This window comes from Perognathus longimembris, chromosome 16 (genome assembly GCF_023159225.1).
Source record: "Perognathus longimembris pacificus isolate PPM17 chromosome 16, ASM2315922v1, whole genome shotgun sequence".
NCBI classification, from domain to species: domain Eukaryota; kingdom Metazoa; phylum Chordata; class Mammalia; order Rodentia; family Heteromyidae; genus Perognathus; species Perognathus longimembris.
In genome coordinates, this window is record NC_063176.1 from 4075708 (window position 1) to 4094823 (window position 19116).

The 19116-nt window shown below is 37.1% G+C and overlaps 1 protein-coding gene across 1 annotated transcript; it reads left to right on the forward strand.

Annotated features, from left to right (window-relative positions):
- The first annotated feature begins 4770 nt into the window (after positions 1–4770).
- LOC125364490 (sulfotransferase 1E1-like) lies at positions 4771–18180 on the forward strand. Its single transcript, XM_048364101.1, has 8 exons — positions 4771–4895; positions 8017–8169; positions 9874–9999; positions 10772–10869; positions 12731–12857; positions 13384–13478; positions 14868–15048; positions 17777–18180. Exons 2-8 carry the CDS (start codon positions 8031–8033, stop codon positions 17887–17889), a joined length of 879 nt encoding a protein of 292 aa, XP_048220058.1. The 5' UTR covers positions 4771–4895; positions 8017–8030; the 3' UTR covers positions 17890–18180.
- Positions 18181–19116: the final 936 nt, after the last annotated feature.

The window sequence follows — 19116 nt, forward strand, 5'->3', positions numbered from 1 at the left end:
CATATAAACAAAAATGCATTGACATCTTCCGGACAAGAGGATTTAAAATCCTTGAGTGACACTTACCCTCCTTCTGATATCCCTTAATAAAATACTAGGAAGTGGCGTTGCGGCTCAAGTGGTAGAGCACTAGCCTTGAACTGAAGAGCTTAGGGACAGCACCCAGGCCCATAGTTCAAGCCCCATGACCAACCAATAGCTCTTTCACTTAAACCATGCCTCTAGACATTTTGCTTTCGTCACTTTTCAGACGGGGTTCCCTGTTTTGCTTGGGTATCCTAGCCATGGACCGTATAACCTTCTAGAGAACAAACAGTCGCACACTCCCCTGTCAGCCATGCTTATCTCTCTAGCTTTCCAATGGAAACCTTATCAATCTCTGCCTTTGAGTACCTGGGATTATTGGCATGTGTCATCACACTGGGACACTCCTTAGTCTTATGATGTTTTTCATTTGACTTGGAATTTTCTGTGCATATAATAATTTACTAGGATTCCTTTTCATTTCTAGACAAGAATCATAGATATTAGTGACTCAAACTGTTGATAATTATGTTTGCTGTTCCAGTCCTGGGGTTTAAACGCAAAGCCTGACCTGAGTACTGTCTCCGTAGGGTGTTTGTTTGTTTTTGCTCAAGGTTAGTACTCTACCACTTGAGCCACAGCTCCACTTCCAGGGTTTTGAGTGATTAATTAGAGGTAGGAGTCCCATGGTCTTTCTTGCCTGGGCTGGCTTCAAACTGCGATCCTTGGATATCAGCTTCTCGAGTAGCTTGGATTATACTGTTCATTGTGGTAGCTATGCTCACTTTTTTTTTTTTTTGGCCAGTCCTGGGCCTTGGACTCAGGGCCTGAGCACTGTCCCTGGCCTCTTCCCGCTCAAGGCTAGCACTCTGCCACTTGAGCCACAGCGCTGCTTCTGGCCGTTTTCTGTATATGTGGTGCTGGGGAATCGAACCTAGGGCCTCGTTTATCCGAGGCAGGCACTCTTGCCACTAGGCTATATCCCCAGCCCCTATGCTCACTTTTCACCTCAGCAGTTGAGTGTCATTTAGCTCCTGCCACACTATAATTCAACCATTCCTATTGCCTATAAATGCACATACACATATACATGTGTGTGTATGCATGTATGTAAATGTGTGTGTGTGTGTGTGTGTGTGTGTGTAAAGGTTTGTCTTTAGGACCTTCTAGCATTGAGAAGAGTTCACATATATCAATTCCACCATAATATTTCAATCTTGCTAAGCCTTTGGTTTTTCTTTTAATGTAAAACCCAAGAAATCAATTATTTCCCATGCACTGATGATGAATGGAAGATTAAGGCACATGAATACATTGGCTGACTGCTCTGAATTTCGCTAGACAAAGTAGTAAGAGATAAGAATGCATTCAGGGTCAAAATGACAGTGCTTTGACCCAATTGTTTGTGTGCAAGACCCCGAGGGAAAGCCTCATTTGTAGCCTTGGGGCTGAAATATCCATCTCCTGATTCATGTTTCAAAAATGCTAAGCTATAAGAGCCATTTATAACTTCCAAACTGCACCAGAAAATGAACAACAATAAGGGAACACACTACTTTTTGAAGGTACACTTAAGCTTATTGACTTCTGGATTTACTCAAGCCCATTTGTTGTCACACACCTATGTTTTCCAAACTTTGGACTTGGACTTAAATTTACACAGTGGAGTTCCTGATTCTCCAGCTTGCAGACTGTTGATGGTGGGTCTTTCCCATCTCCATAATCATGTGAGCTAAATTCTAATATATATTTCTCCTGTCTCTTGTTTCCTTGCTATCTGACTCACTTGCTCATTTATTTCTATTGGTTTTAATTCTCTGGCAAACCTTGACTGACATGTTATTTGCTACAAGGGGTGGTTCTGGAGAAACAGAACTTAGGAAATAACTTTTCTGAATTGCTTGATAGTTTCTGGAACTTTTTTCCCAAACTGATTAGATTTGAAGACATGAATGATATTTCTAGTAGTAAAGGTAGTACCAATAGATTCCCAATGAAGAGTTCATGTGAACAAGCAAGCTTTAATCCCAGGCTAACAGTCATCAGGTATGAAAAAAATCATATGATACCAAATATTGGTCAGCATGTGAAACAAGGGAATTCTTACTCATGGCTATTTGGAATGGAGACTGTTGTGGTTATTTTGGAAGATAATTTGGAAAATGTTTTTAGCAGAGCTGAATGTCATTTCAGCATATTTTACAGCAACTGTACTTAATATTTACTTAAATACAGCAAAAATATGTTCCTACTGTAGCGTGCCGGAGACCTTGTATAGTAGCCTTACTGCTAATTGCTGAGAATTAGAGTTAACTGTCATACATACACACAGACATACACACACACACATATGTGTGTAGTTTAGTGGAAAAATCTATAGTATATCTATAAGATATTATATAATAATAAGAGGCAATGACTTGTAATATTATCAAAAGACATGGAGAAATCATGAATTCTTATTGTTAATTCAAAGAAATAAATCCAGAATAGCTACAAACTGTTTGACACAATTAGATGCCAGCGTTGAGAAGGTAAACTTTTATAGAGAAAAAACATCCGTGTTGCTAGAGTTTCAGGTGTGGGAAGATGGGCTGACTCAGTTGAGCACAAAGGACTTTCAGAGGAGTAGGAATATTTAGTAGGACATTGTAATGGGGTATATGTGACTGCATGCATTTTTCACTATCCATAGAACTATATAAAACCAGTGAAATTTAATGTGAACTATGGACTTCAGTTAATATTAATATACAACTATTGGTTCTTTAATTGCAATAAATATTCCACATTAAGAAATGGTGTTCACAATTCAGGTCATTTTGTTAATTTATAACTATTGAAAGTCTGGGCACAGTGGTGTGTTCTTGTAGTGGTAACTACTAAGGAGGTAGAGATAGGAAGATTACAGACACCAGCCTAGGAGTAATGTAGTGAGATTACACCTCAGAACAAGCCAGGGGTATAGCTGCCCATATCTGTAATACCAGGTAATTGGCCAGTGAAGAAGGAATGCTGAATGAATACAGTCAGACTGTGGCTGTCCCAGTCAAAGTTAGCACAAGAATATTTGTTTGTTTGATTTTTAAAAAAAGCAAAAGGACTGTGGGGCTTGACCCAAGTGGTAGAATGCCAAGTCCTGAGTTCAATCTCTAGTACTACTAAAAACAAACAAACAATGTTTATTAACAACAATTGTTAAAACTTAGATATGATGCCAGTGTTGCTCTATCAATATGAAAATTGTCATTTATAAAGCAATTGAATGTAGGTATGGAAAGAAAAAGAAAAGTCTCAGTAGTTGCAAGCAGGAAGGACAATTGCTGGGGGAATATTTTATCACACAGATAGCCTATCCTACATTTGTGCTAATTTTTGTAGAGTATAACAACAGTATAACCTCTGAAAAATTAAAAAACAAGAAAAATAAGTGTTTACCTAGGATATTTTTCTAGACTGAAAGTACAAAAGAGGGAAAGTTTTTGATTGTTTTAAACATTTTGTAACTGCCTCTGTACCAATTACGCATGAAAAAGAATGACATTTTTCAAGTCCACTTTATCTATTTGATTGATTTTCATTCAAGATTAGTCCTATTCCTCAGAACACACTGGAGTCTTTTGGCTTTGGGTACAAGGTTAAATATTATTGTCTTCTTATTTTTCTTGAATTCATCAGCTACTTGTATCCATTAAATATATTTTTAATGACTCTTCTAGATGCCAGTCAGTGCACTAATCACAAAGTAAGAGCCCACCTTTAAACTATGTATGTTCTAATATGGAAGCTGGGCAAGTAAGTAATATGACTTACAGCATATTGGAATTAGTGCTAGTTAAAGGAAAATACAAAATTAAAGGTCATTTGGAGACATAATCAAGCACTGTCTCTCAAAAGGAAGTGAATTCTAGAAATGAGAGATAAACGGGTGTAGCAACTAATTGTGTGAGAGGTATTGGTAAAAATAGAAAGGTGGGAACATAGGAAATACAGCAGCACAAAAAGAAGTCAGGAATTTCATGTACTATTGGCCAGGTTATTTTCTCCTCATTGTCTAACTTAAAATATTATTCTCGGCTACCTTTATGTAGAAATTTCATAACACATAATCTTACAATTGGAGAACAGAGAAGAGTCGGTAATAACCCAAAGGTGTGTGATGTTCACATTCTTTCTTCACTGATCATGTGTTCTTTAATCCTCAAGGCTGTTTCAGAGTTAAAGCAGTGATGTCAAATTGAGTGTGTTTTCCAATTGACTTGTTAGGACCAGACTAAGGCTGACAGAGCCTTCTTTGGCAGGTATCCCCATTTAGGGTCCCCACTACTCTCCAGGTTCTTCTTTGTCACTTGCCTCTCTCACTCCACCCAATGTATTCTTTTGAACGTCAGCCTCACCCCTGTTATTATTCATCAGTGATCTGGTGACGGATTACTCTCTTCTACTCTCTCTCCTGTGTGTTTTGCCCTAGGCATTTTCTCTCTCATCTTCAGCTTGGTTTCTTCATACTCTCACTCCCCAAGTGACTGAATGCAATTGGGAAATTCAGGAAATTGTGAGCCAAAGCTTTAAAATGAAAACAGCAGCCTATGCATTCTTTATTTCTGAAGGAATAAACATGCCCCTCTATGGCTAAGTGCACGCACGTGCAGGTGTGTATCTGTATCTATGTTAATCCATTGCATCACAAGGCCAACCCCCACAAATTTGATCTCCGCCTCCTTCTCTGGCATTCAGAATAAAAAGTCACTAGAAACTTTCCAAATGCACCAGAAGTTCTCATCCTCTCTTCGCAGCTTAAATCTTGCATTGGTATTTGAAGAACACTAAAGTAGATCAGTCAGCTTCTTCCCCCGGATCATCTGGACCAGGTAGTATGTTTATTATTAACGTTAACACTCAGACTTTAAGTATTGAGTTGACGCCATATATTGCAGAGCTGTTTAACAGAAAGAAAATGTAGGGGAAATAAAGCTTTTATTAATACCATCTGTTGTAGTGCTGTTTAAAACAAAAGGAAACGTAGGAAAGATGAAGTTCTTATTAGCATGGGAAGGAGTTAAAAGTATCTAAAGTCACTTATTTGTCATCAAAGTGATATCTTCATTTACATATGTTTTGCTCTTTATAGGATTGTCACATAAAATTATCATGTTGTAGTAATCTGGGAACTGTTGAGTGCTGAACATGTTTGCTATTTTGGTGATGAGGAAAGAAAACAAGCAGTCTAGACTCAGGTAGAATGGAGGCTGGCTTGTAATCTCAGGGTTCCTTCTGTGCAATATATCAGAGGCAGTCAGTCACTAGAAGGAGTTGTACAAGTATTGTCGTAACTTTTAAGTAAGAGATTTCAAATAGTACTGCAAAGATTTTAAGTCATTGGCAAGATACATGCAAGATATTGTCTGTGTTATCTAGAAATCCTGAAGGGAGACTACAGACACTGAAAGATTAATAATTAAAATGACCAAATGTTCCTGAGCATCTACTCTGGGACGCAGTACTGAAGTTTGAGATTTAAAAAAAAAAGATGCAGAAAAAGACAGCTTCTGATTTCAGCCACTTTCCCCAAATGCAATAAATGCAGGGAGGTCTAAGAGAACCAGGACTCCGGAGACTCAGTGTATGGTCCTAGAATTTACCATATTGTTTAGAAACAGGAAGCATCCACACACAGGATGTTTTCTAGATTAAAAGGCTAGTTGGGAAATGGAGCAGAGCAGGATGAAGGGAGAGACAAAGAGGGGAAAGAAGGAAAAATTGTTTCTGAATTAAATTTATAACACTTTTTGTGCAACTGGGATCTTTTTCCTCATTTATGAAATGTGTACTTTCTTACTGAAGTACATCTTTTGAGATAAGAGAGTCCAGCTAGGCAGCTGTGATGTGGGACATTAAGTAATTAAAAGAAGGAAGTGGCTTTATCATATGTCCCCAGTGTAACTCTGAGATGAAAATTGACCATGAAGTTGCAGCTAGCAGTCAGCCAACCATGTAATGCTTAATTAATTAGTTACTCCCAGCCGACTGCAGGCCAATTCTTAGAAACTTGGCTCTATCCCCAAAAAGTAACTCCCATAAGTAAATTAATAGAGCAAGAGGTGCCTTGTATGCACATTTCCTCTAGCAAAAGCAAAAAGAAAAACATTTTCAGATAACAAGGAGGATGTTTATGTGTAATAAAACTTATTGAAGAGACTGAATTTCTAGTTTATTAACAGAAATCCTACAATTATGAGGCATATACATACTGTATGTCTGAGATATTTTCAAAGACTTGAGATTGCTTTTAGGGACCTGCCCACTTTTCTCTTTGGGGAAGAAGGGTTGTGACTAATATTGTTTTGAGGTTTCCAAAACACATGTTACACCATTCCTTGAATAAAAAAAAACAAAACTAAACTAAACAAAAAAACCAAATTCAAACGTCTTACAGGATGGCTTTCTCTTCCCGGTGCAATCTGGGGCCAAGTTGAAATCAATGCCATACTGAGTTACCCTAGAGAATTGAGGAGATGGAAACAAATGCTAGAAAATAGGTGGTTGAATACAAATTTCTCTATTAGAATAATAAATTGCAATATGGGAAATGTTGACTTTTTGTGTCTCAGCTGTTTGAACAGAGAGCTCGCCATGCTATTGTGCTGCTGAAAGGTCAGAGTCTAGAATCTTGTTCTCTGCATATTGTCAGGTAGACGTGATACAAGTTCATATTTATCAAGCAAGGAAGCCAGCCAAGCTTCTTCTCTCTTTTAATTTGTAATAGTTGTTTCAAATAAATATTATAACTGTTATCACCTTAGAAATGAAGATGCAAAAATGGAGCACAATGGAGCTAAAACTGTTTTCTAAATGTATACAATTTCAAATAACCAAACTGTGACTTCAGCCCAGATGGTCTCCTTTAATAGTTATATTCCATGCTATATACACGCTAATCGCTGGAATTATTATAAAAACATACTATTAGAAAAAACAATTTTGCAAGTGAGTTTTAACAAAGTCCATCTTACGGGGTGTGTTAATTGATAATGATGATACTCAAAGATACCTATCATGGCTCTAGTTATACAGATAAACATATTGGAAAAATGTATATTTAACCAGCATACAGTTACATTATCTATGGAACTTTGGTACTATGGCCTATATGTCATTTATGACAATCAAAATTATATTTTAGTACAAACACCAAAATATGTCTGCATTATTAGTTTGATGTCAAAGATGTTTTAAAATGCATGCAAAATTGTAAAATAAATTAAGATACATACATTAAGGTACCGAAAACTACATTGAAATATAGTTGAAACCTAATGAAAAGATGTTTGCTCACCTAAAAACTTAAACATGAAATTAGTTATAATTGAATCAGGAGATAAATCAGAGTTATTGCCCTCAATTTTTTACCCTTTAGTCAACTGAGTCAGTGATCTTTAATGATTAAATGAGACAAATGTACAGATAATATTAGAGGTCACAAATGAAGTATAAACTTTCAAGTTTCTGAGTCTTCCATAGAAACTTCGCAGTGTCATTTCAACTTCTTTCAAATACATCCTTTAAGAATTTGAATGTTTATTTAATGACATATTTGGGTATTAAGAAAACCCTGATTTAAAGGCATTCTTTTTATTTCCTTAGGTCATTTAAAATTTATCCTGTACTTTTTTGTATGCCTCTTCAGTCATGGCAGAATGTAGACACTTGCTTTCAATCATCATACTCTTAGAATATGCTATGTGTTCCCCATCTATCCTTAGTTTTAAGAATCATACTTTATAATATCCCATCTCGTCTTATATTTTTATGTACTATACTACATTCCTAATAGAATTAGAAACTCTTCACACACCAAAACTTGGTCACATCGATCTTTATATGACCCTACCTCACCAGAGTAACAGCTAATAAGAGCTAGATATCAATGCTAATGTTAAAATATACTATAGTACATACAATGTGTAAAATGTATCTTTTTTTTTTTTACAGTATTCAACTGTGGGATGGATTTCGAGGACAATAAAGCCTTTGGTGAAGTCCATGGAATTCCAATGTACAAAGACTTTGTCAAATACTGGGATGATGTGGAAACATTCCAAGCAAGGCCCGATGATCTTGTCATTGTCACTTACCCTAAGTCTGGTAGGTCTCCTTGCTATGTCCAGGTGGTTTCTCATCTAGAGATTACAAATTCACTGTAAGTTATCACACTGATTTCCTACATACAGGTTTTCCACCTTTGAGGATAGCTGTAGTAATGTTGATATAAGCATAGAAAAAGTGGGTGTCAGAGCTCTATTTCACAATCTCAAACTCTTGAACTGAAACTTCACCACCACATTGATATATGAATTTTGTTGCTGGGTGCTGCTGACTTGTACCTGTAACAATCCTAGCTACTCAGGAGTCTAAGACCTGCGGATCACCATTTGAAGCCAGCTGGGGCAGGAAAGTCTATGAGATTCTTTATCTCCAATTCACCACCAGAAAACTGAAATGGTGCTGTGGCTCCAAGTGGTAGAGCGCTAGCCTTGAGTCAAGGAGCTCAGGGACAGCGCTCAAGCCCTGAAGTCAAGCCCCATGACCTCCCCTCCCCCCCAAAATATTGTTGATTACACTAGAAATGCATGCAACATATTAAAACTATAAACTATCCATCTTAGGTCATTGTTATGTATACTGCATATATATATGTATACTGTATATATATGTATATATATAAACACTTTTCATAAATATTTAATAACTCTTTCAGCTAAACAGCTCCTAGTCTTTAAATCTAGCAAAACTATCATTCATTTCTTAGGCAATGACATTTTCCCTTGCATTTAGGTTAACTGTTCATCATTGTTTTAAAATGCTATCAGTCACAGACCTTTGTAGCAATGAACAGTCTGGTCTAGATTTCTGTGTGTACTTGCTCCATTTAGCACTTGAAAATAGGTACATTAGCTGGGCTTGATGAGACACACCTGCATTCCTAGAATTTGTGAGGAATTACAGTTGGATCTGCCTATCTATGCATCTATCTATCTGTCTGTCTGTCTGTCTGTCTATTTACTGTCATCTATCTATCCTCAATCATCTATATATCCACCAAACATAAAATATTTCTTTGCTGTTCCTCTGACTCTTAAACTTTTCCTCCATTTCTTGGCTGGGCTAATCATCTGCTGAGGAAACCTGAACATTACTCTGACTTCCATTTCTGTAGCTTTTTTATTTCCCTAATGAAAGAAAATCAAAACATTTTGTCTAGTCCTCTAACTATGTCTAATAGCCAGCATCTTATTGTATCTCTCATGTCCCATTTCACCATTGCTCTACTTACTGTTTACTGCCACTAAAAGCATTCTCTTTCTCAAACACATTATTGATAATATTTCTTGTTTTTTAATGTTTGTCAGTGTCTTTTCACAAAGAGGAGAAAACTCAGACTTTAACTACAAGGTATTTTATGACGTCCATCTGCCTACTTATGAAGTTTCATGAATACTTATCTATTTAGTCCTTTGACTTAGAGTGTGTAGTCTTGGTTCTAATTCTTTCTTCATCATTATTCAATGTTTAATTAGTCAGCCTGTACTTAAACAAAACAGCACCATGTTTTCTTCCTGGTATGATCCTTTCCTACCTCACACAAATGTTGAATTAATGCCAGACATCTATGAAGCCTAAGATCAATTGCCTTATCTATTTTTCAGTACTACTATAAGATTAAAGATTGAACAAATTTTGACTGCTTAAATACTCTTCAATCACTATTGCATTACTGTCTTCCTATTTTCTCTATGTATAAATACAGTATGCCTGCCAGGATCTGTGCATTTGTTTACTTATTTGCAGGCACAACATGGCTTAGTGAAATTGTATATATGATATACAAAGAGGATGATGTGGAAAAATGCAAAGAAGATGCGATTTTCAATAGAGTACCTTACTTGGAATGCAGAAAAGAAGAAAAGATGAATGGTAATGCTAAAGTTGATTTCAAAAGCCGTACGCATATGCTACAGGGCAGGGTGTAAATGCAGGTAGTGCAAGCAAATTGATTCCAAGCAAGAGTGGAAACTAGTATTATATTTTCTACCTAGGAGAATCTATCAATTTAAATGTACAACCCCAGGGGCTTAGAATGTGGCGTGTACCTGAAATAGAGAAATAAAAATAGGGTCACATGCATTCAGCAGAGGCTAGTAAGCTAGCATCTATGTTGCTGTGGAGTCCATGGAACAATATTTTAAATGCTGATAAAACATGCATAAAGTTTTCAGCAATATATTCAAACGAATGCTCACCAGGGATTATTTTGGTGTTCTGGGAAATCAGAAACGACCTAAATTTTAACTAAAAATAGAGTAGCTAGCAGTTGCAGAATAACACTTTGAAATCATTTTACAAGTTAGGATAGTTCTTGATATTGTCATTTGAGTACAAGAAGAGATATTGTGATTATTAAGATATTAAGACTCCGTGTGTTTGGTTCTAGGATGTCTGTGAGCAGGCACATATTGGTGTGTTTTATGAGGGGGAGCTCACTAAACTGTTAGTGATAATTTCTCCTAGTTGGTGAAATTTATATGATCCTTTTCTCTATAATTTCCTTTATAAAATTTCAGAGTGAAATGAAACATTCTGAACACAGTATAGACTCTTAAAATTATATCTGTTTAAAAAATTGAAGTAGATGTATGCAGGTCATTCCGATTTTGGGGCCACCTAATTTTGAGTTTTTAAAAATCAGGCGTAAAACAATTGCAAGAGATGGACTCTCCCAGAATTGTGAAGACTCACCTGCCAGCTAAGCTTCTTCCAGGCTCATTTTGGGAAAACAACTGCAAGGTAAGCAGAGCCAAGTAGGGTCAGAATCTTGCACAAATCAGGCATTGGAAAATCGGATCAGATATTGCCTAAAATATGCCTTCTATACTTGCTTACTTACCCTTCTCACTGAATAGTTCACAATAGTACACTATGGAAGGCTTACTCACAAAGTCTAGATGATAACTATAATACTATAATTTATTGAAATTGTTTTGTGGCTGTCAAAGCTCCAAGATGTCAAGGAGTACTGTATGGCAAAGCTAGGAAGTGCACATTTATCTGTATCTTCAAGTCTTTCTCCATACCGCATTCTAGTAGAGCCACCAGTATTTAATCATGGAAGCATATGAACATGGGGACCAGGAGCAACAAACTTTTCTGGAGTTATTTAAAGGTGCATACAGTCTAACCTATGCAAACTCACAGGTGAGATCAGGCTAGAAGCACACATACACATATATACACGCACATGCACACAATATGTAGTATATATATGTATACACATATGTAATATACACATGTATAACACATATATATGTACACACATGTATATGGAAATTAAGTGAAGAAAAATAAGCTAGGACATTGGAATCCAAGTTCAGAAATTCACAATTCACTGTCATTATAACAAGGATTTACAGACATATAGCTGATGATTTATACAGAGAATGTTAAACAACAAAGGAAAAAAGCAGAACTGGGATCATCAACATGGTTCCTCATTTTTTTCTAGCTTCATTAAAAATACTTTATGACCCAAAACAGACAGGTAAAATCTTAAAATATTCCATGCATGATCATTGACAAAAAACCAGGAGCTGTCATGGTCCTGACATATTTCCTTTGTATGTACTGACATTTCTTGGCATATTTGACATTTTCTGGAGGTCCATAGCCCTGATTTCTGAAAATTCTCATGTCTGTTTCATTCATAAAACAATCTTAGATCATATACTTGCTGCTGAACCATTCCCTATGGGAGGCTCTCCCATCAGTAACAGGTATTCTCTAGATACATTTTAGTTAACATTGTTTTGTAGGCAATTTGTCCAGGTCACATTTTTGTTCAGAGAATATAGTGTTGTGGTTGATACTTTCCTTTTCAGATGAAAAGAGCTACCATAAATTTTCCATAGCCTCCAATCTCATAGATCATCAAAGAGTCAGAGACCAGTGACTGGAATCATTCTTATAACATTTCTAGGAAGGAAACCTATAGGAGAGAACAATTTTACAGATCTGTTCATAAAGTAAGTGATGAAAAGAAGAAGAAAGTGATAAAAAGGAAGATATTAACAGAAAAATGTTCAAGGCCAGTGGATTTGAGACCATGGCATAATTTGTGGAGAAGTGATTGAAGAGTTCATGGAACTTTCTTGGAGTAGAACTTGTAAAGCTTAAGGGGTTAAACCTTCACGGCAAAATTCAAGACTAGTTATTAAAGTAATAACCATGATTGGTGATACTAGGTTTTTCCTCTCTGTGTAGAATGGAAAACCAACAGGATTTTTTAGTGATTACAGTTTCCTGAGAGCCATATAATCATGTTGTTATTTTTTTCCTCCAATGGGGCAAAGGGGCAGTGAGATTCTTTTTTATTTAGAAAACAAAATGATGGTATAGTATAAACAAGAGTATGTGTATTGTTGACTGCGTGATTTACCAAACATCAGTCACTGCCGGCCTGTCATTCTAGTCATCCAGAAAGCTGATCCCGTTTGAAAAGTAAAACAAAAATGCTTTCTTCTTTATCATTTCATACAGCTTATCTACCTCTACATTGAATATATATTATGTTTGTGGTCCAAAATACACGTTCAGATCTTGACACTATGGCGAAAAATCTATTCAACGATTTACTATATAATTTTCTCCTTAGATTATCTACCTTAGCCGGAATGCCAAGGATGTAGCTGTTTCATACTATTATTTCTTTCTGATGATAACTGAATTTCCAGACCCTGAGTCCTTTCCCAAATTTGTGGAGAAATTCATGGAAGGAAAAGGTAGGAACATCTTTTCTTTTAATTCTTTCCAGTTGAGTGTCACGAGATAAATGACATCTCTTTGAGCACCCTTCCCTGCTGATAGTGATAGTAATTTTACCAGTCCTCTGATTCCTAGCTCAAACACACAAGTTCTAAAAGTCATTAAGGTTTGAACATGAAGAAGTCTGGATATTGTAATTCAAAACCTAAAAATGTGAACGTAAAAAAAGTTCTTCCAGCTCTGAATCAAATTTATACAAGGAAGAGATCACTCCCTTTTTCTCTACCTCAGAAAATGTGTACTGCTAAAGTTGAAGTGTGTTTAAGTGTGTGGTTTAGTCATTATTTTGCCTCTTGCTGCAGTAAATTTTCCTTAACAAGTACAATTGATCTACTAGTTATTACTTCCTGACCACTTTTTAGTATATATTTTTGTTGCCATTATTTGGATACTTGTTTTAAAATTGTATAGCAATGACAGTGTGCTTTGCAACCCCCCCCCTTCCTCCCACCCCACCCCCCCCCCCCGCACCTCTCATTTTAGTTCCTTACGGCTCCTGGTATGATCACGTGAAAGCGTGGTGGGAGAAGAGAAACAACCCACAGATGCTATATATTTTCTACGAAGACATGAAAGAGGTGAGAAATCGCTCATAAGAAACCTAGTAATTTAGTAACACATAAACAGTTTAGTACTTTCAAGGATGTTAGCATTTGATGACACCCTGGATACAAAAACAAGCTGTCTTTAAACATGAAAAGGAAATAGTTTCCAAATGTTTTAGAAAGAAAAGAACCAGATAATCTAGCCTCATTGGCATAAATTTAAATCTAAAAATATTTTGATTGAATAAATTTTTACCTCATGTCAAGAACAATTTCAAAAATAAAATTTAAAGTTCCTAAACCAACAAAAACAGCAACTCTCACACACACACACACACACACACACACACGATCACTACAGGCAACTACTTGGTCACTAAATGTTAGGCTTACCACGTAGTGAACATAACTAAAATTCAAAAAATTTAAATGTATGCCCCAAGTTGACTAATTCTACTCACTCCCTATTTTGATCTCTAGCATCCAAGTTACTTTTTCCACTATATCTGAAATAATGAGAAGTCTAAGACTGAATAAATTAATTTTCCTTGTTTATACGATGTATCAAGCAGAAAGAATAAGACATATTAACAATCCATGTATACACGTGACGTTTTAAGTGAGGTAAAGTGATTTTTTGGAAATTTGAGACAACAGATTTATCTGAGAATTTGTCAGAGCAAAACCTGGGCCATCAAACTAAAATCGAGGTAGTCTACTAAATCCCCTGAAGGGAAGTGTTAGGCAAAGTAAAATTTGAAACACAAGACATAATTAAAGGGCAGAGAATTGGAAACAGCAATTTCCATAGAAAAAAATGGAACACAAAAGGAGCATTGTATTTGCAAATAATCTCACTAAGAGATGTTGCTAAATAGTAGAATACACTGTAGGAGTCTTAGCGAGCTAGTGATATTTGTAGCTGTCAGGAATGTACATCTAGTTTTCCAAATTGAGTATTGGACTTTTTTTATTTTGTTTTATAATTTTTCTAGTTCCATTGGCCTTCACTCACTACTCTTTACAATAAATCAAGGGAAAAATAAAGCTGCATATTTTTTCCCCATATTTGATCTTTCATAGGGCATTGTAACCTTTGAGAATATATAATTATAGTCACTGGTGACATTTATTGAGCATCTAATACACATAAAGAATTAGAGTAAAAATCTTACAAAAGACTTTTCGTTAATTCTCTTTGCCATCTTTGAAGTATCTCTTAGAGCCATTTTATCGATGAGAAAAATTATGTTTTAACTACTTTACCAAAAATCTGCTTTTTTTTCATGAGAGCTCTAATTACAATGAGTCAAGAATAAGAAAAACATCATTTCCGCTCTCAATATTTTTTATCCAGATAGCAATTTACTGAAGTCTTGCAATTTTTCACATTGAGTCTTCAAAGCATTTTTCTCCCTCTAGGATATCAGGAAAGAAGTAATAAAATTGATGAAGTTCTTGGGGAGAAAACCATCAGAGGAACTTGTGGACAAGATTATAAAGCATACTTCATTCCAGGAGATGAAGAACAACCCATCTACCAATTACACGACACTACCGGAGGAGATGATGAACCAACGAGTGTCACCTTTCATGAGAAAGGGTGAGAAAGCCTGGAGTTGGTTTGTAATTGGTATAGGAATTGGGAGGGACGAAAACCTATAGCAAAATTTCTACATGCACTGTATGCAGTACTTAATAATTGTCCTGCTTCCAAAGGGCTGCTAATGTGTTTCTTCGCAAATGCTATCTGATTATTCTTACTGTGGATCCATCAAGTCATTTTCCCCTCCCTCCCTCCCTCCCTTCCTTTCTTCCTTCCTTCCTGTCTGTCTGCCTCTCCCTCTCCGTCCATTCCCCTTTCTGCGTATTTGTCTTTTTCTTTGGTAGATTGAGAGTGGATATCAAGGTCTTTCTAAGCAGGTACTGCTTCCCTTGAATTCTAGTCAACGCCTTTACCTTTCACAAAAGGTCTTCCTAACTTTATCTGGAACTGAGATCCTTTTGCCTCTCTCTCCCAGGTAGTTGAGATTACGGGCATGAACCTCTATACCTCTATGTTCAGTTAAGTTTTCTTTAACAATTTTCCACCTTTGAACACTGTTTATATCAGTTTTGCAAAGGCAAAAAACATCACTTACTCTTCCTCCTCCTTTTTATCTTTCTCCTCCTGTAACAACTACTGCGTTGCTATGACTCGCTAGTTCTTCAGATCTGCAGCATATTCTATGACGCATGAGCTATGGACATCTCGCCCTTGGCATGGCAAAGACGCCCCCCCCCCCGCCCCCCGCCGCCCCCCCCCCCCCCCCCGCCGCTTGCTCCTATTGGCTAAGCTTATGCGAGTCAACCCTGTCCCATGAACTTCATCCTCTCAACTTTCAACCTGGAAAGTGGGCTGAGTGTGATTGCATTTTTGAGATGAAGGAACAGAACAACTGCAAGTGATAGAAACTTGGTAAGACGAATGACAGAAGCAGGAGCTGGATGGGGTGCAGCTCTGCTCAGGGGACGGATCTCACGGGTGTACCCCGTGGGATGCGATGAGCTCAGCCCCTCGGTTCTGAGGTATGCAGGCTATGCGCAGAATTGGCGCATCCTCTCTCCAGTAATGAGGAAGTGCACACAGAACAGAGAACGCTTGGCTCTGTCAACCGAGCCACCAGGGAGAGGGTCAGGGAAGCTGTTTCAACAACATGAGTAGGATTCTTGACAATGGGCTAACGCAGGGAGCCTTTTCCGGATGAGCCATACATCAATTGGCTGAAATATTGAAGCATACTTCTAAGTCTATATAATTTACAGATCTATACCTATATAAATATACTTGTAAGTATCAAATATATCTACAAATATAAGTATTTAGGTTTTGCTAGTACTGGACTTCAACTCAGAGTTTCACAATTTTATTTTATTTTATTTTTTGGTGCCAGTCCCGGGGCTTGAACTCCGGACCTTGGCACTCTCCTTTAGCTTCTTTTGCTTACGGTTGGGGCTCTACCACTTGAGCCACACGGGCTACTTCTGGCATTTGGCAGGCTTATTGGAGATGAGTCTTATGGACTTAACCCGGGCCAGCTTCAAATTGCAATCCTCAGGGTTCCGCCTCCTGCTAACGGGAATCAGGGACTCGGCTGGGCTTCTCAGGCTTTGAAGGTGTTTCATTTTATTTTTTCTCAGAGTTAATGTCTTATTGTTTGAGCCACACCTCCCCGTCCACATTGTGCTGGTTATTGGAAGATAGGAGTGTCTCAGCTTTACTTGATCCCACTGGCTTCAACTTAGGCATCTCATAGTTCAGTTTCCCAAGTGGTTTTCCATTTCAGGCAGCAGCCGCCGGGGCTTGACTATTGGCTCTCTTTGCCCAGTGGCCCACCTTGATAAGGTACTCAGTGTTCCTCATGAGGGTCAGGAGCTGCTGAACTGCTGCATCCTCACGCCCTACCGAATTTTCACTGCACATCTGCAATCTTCGGCTGTTCGGGTTCTTCCAGTGTGAGACGGTAGAGTTCCCTGAGTTACAGGGCAACGGAACTACTGATTCCTTTTTAAAGTGAGCCACACTTCCTTCCTTCCCTGTGTGACAGAAGGTAAAGGAAAGCCTGATTTCCTGAGATAGGAGCCCAAGAAGAAATGTCTGAGCAGCTCTTCTGTCTGGTAGTGGCAGAATAGGTAGAGAGGAGCCCATGGAGTAAAACAAAACTCCTGACTGTAGCCCTTGAATTCGATGCCTCGGTAGAGGCCAAGGCACCCAAGCCCTGGCGCCCTTTGGCGGAGGGATGAAAATGGCGTCCAGTAAACAAAATGGATAGGGAAGAACAGAAACTTCATTTTGGATGAGTGGAATTTGGAATACTTGGGCAGCATCCATATGACAGTTTCATGAAGGTGAGTGCCTGCGAAGGGCAGAAGTGTGGTTGTTGGGTGTGCTGTCAGTGAAAAAGCGATGCTCAATAACTCAGCACTAAGTAAAACCCGGGGCTTCCTTTGACCTTTCCCCTTGTGGAAGGAAGTTATTCACCTTTAAAAATCGTTTTTTAAATATTGGAAATCTCAATATTTGAGGAGCAATGAAGAAGAAACTAGTAAGTATATCCTAAGGAACCTCAGTGAATGAATGATGTTACTGTTGTAAAAAAGAGTCAATCTATTCATCCTTGTAACCTCCACTAATATAAAATTTATATTAGATTTCAGTGATAAATTTGAGGATGACGAGAAAAACACTGATGCAGTTTTAATGAAAGTGGTATATAGTAAAAAAAAAATAAATCCCATAATTCTGGTCTTGAAGGAGCCTTTATATTTGTGATCTCCTCTTTCTCTTATAGGAATTTCAGGAGACTGGAAAAATCACTTCACAGTAGCCATGAATGAGAGATTTGACACACACTACGAGCAGCAAATGAAGGATTCGACACTGAAGTTTCGCACCGAGATCTGAGGAGGGCTTCCTTTATGTATGTCTGAGATTAAATAGTCTCCTCATCATTCTTCACTTTTTCTTACTTTAGACTGGAAAAGGAAAAAAATGTGAAGAATCATGGTTCAAGCTCATATATTTGTTGGGTTATTTATAAAGAGGAGAAGTGCTTTTTTGTGTTCTATCTTTTCTTGTTATATATTCTTTCTTCTATCTCCTTTTCAACTAATAGTACACAAAGCTATAATGTATCAGAACAATACAGAGCACCGGATAATTGAGCTTTTTAGAATTGTACAAGAAATAAACATTTTGAACTGCATTTGGGGCATTTTTTCATTTTTTTCTCTGTAGATGCCTGTGATAAACATATCAACACATCTATCTATCCATCTCTCTTATTACTCATCTCTATTTATCTATAATAATAATATTGGATTAAGCCTCATAGCCATTAGGCTTCACTAAAATAGGGGGAGAATGATAAATATCCAGTTATTACTTACAGGATCCAATGCATCCTTTGAAGGTGGAGTTCATGTGGTGATACTTTTGTAAAGGCTATGGAAAGGCTCAGGTGTAGCATGTGGGGAAAGAATGATTTCATAGTGGAGAAACCTAGCAAATGCTACTATGGAGAGTTGGTACAGGTGAGCGTCGTGACGACAAATCCAAACGAGAAATGTGTTGTACAAAATATTCTTATGTTCAAATGATTACACACATGAACAGTGGATCTGTTTTACATTCCCCTATTATCTTTTGGAAACTTTTCTTTTGGCTTATCATGTATTTTCTGGCCCCATGTGTGGAACTGACTGTTTGTCCAACAAATTAGAATTCCCTTTAGTGGATGATAACATTTAGAAGCAAAAATCTTGGTATTTTCCAGAACTATTCAGACAAATTGAAGAAGTCAAAATATGTCCTCATGAGAATAGCAAGTTTCTGCTCTCCAGATTTATTTTTAATATAGATTTTAGCCATGTATATAGATAGATATGCATATCTATGTACATTACATGTAAGTGTACAAATATGTATTATGCAAATGAATATTTTAATTTATTCACTATTAAATAAAGGAAAATAATCCCAAAAGAAGGAGAAAGAAGAAAACAATGACACAGTAAAATTAAAAGAGAAAACAAATATCATAAATACAGGTAAAATTAATAAGAAACCAAACAAGTTCTTCAGAAAATCAATCAGTCTCTCGCAGGACTGCCCCAAATCAAAAGATGTAAA

What these genes read in the sequence shown, in the direction of transcription:
- LOC125364490 (XM_048364101.1), top strand. Translation starts at nt 8,031, where the DNA reads ATGGATTTCGAGGACAATAAAGCCTTTGGTGAAGTCCATGGAATTCCA. An exon ending in TGTCACTTACCCTAAGTCTG is followed by an intron (nt 8,170 to 9,873) that starts GTAGGTCTCCTT and finishes ACTTATTTGCAG; the next exon opens with GCACAACATGGCTTAGTGAA. An exon ending in TTTGGGAAAACAACTGCAAG is followed by an intron (nt 10,870 to 12,730) that starts GTAAGCAGAGCC and finishes TTTTCTCCTTAG; the next exon opens with ATTATCTACCTTAGCCGGAA.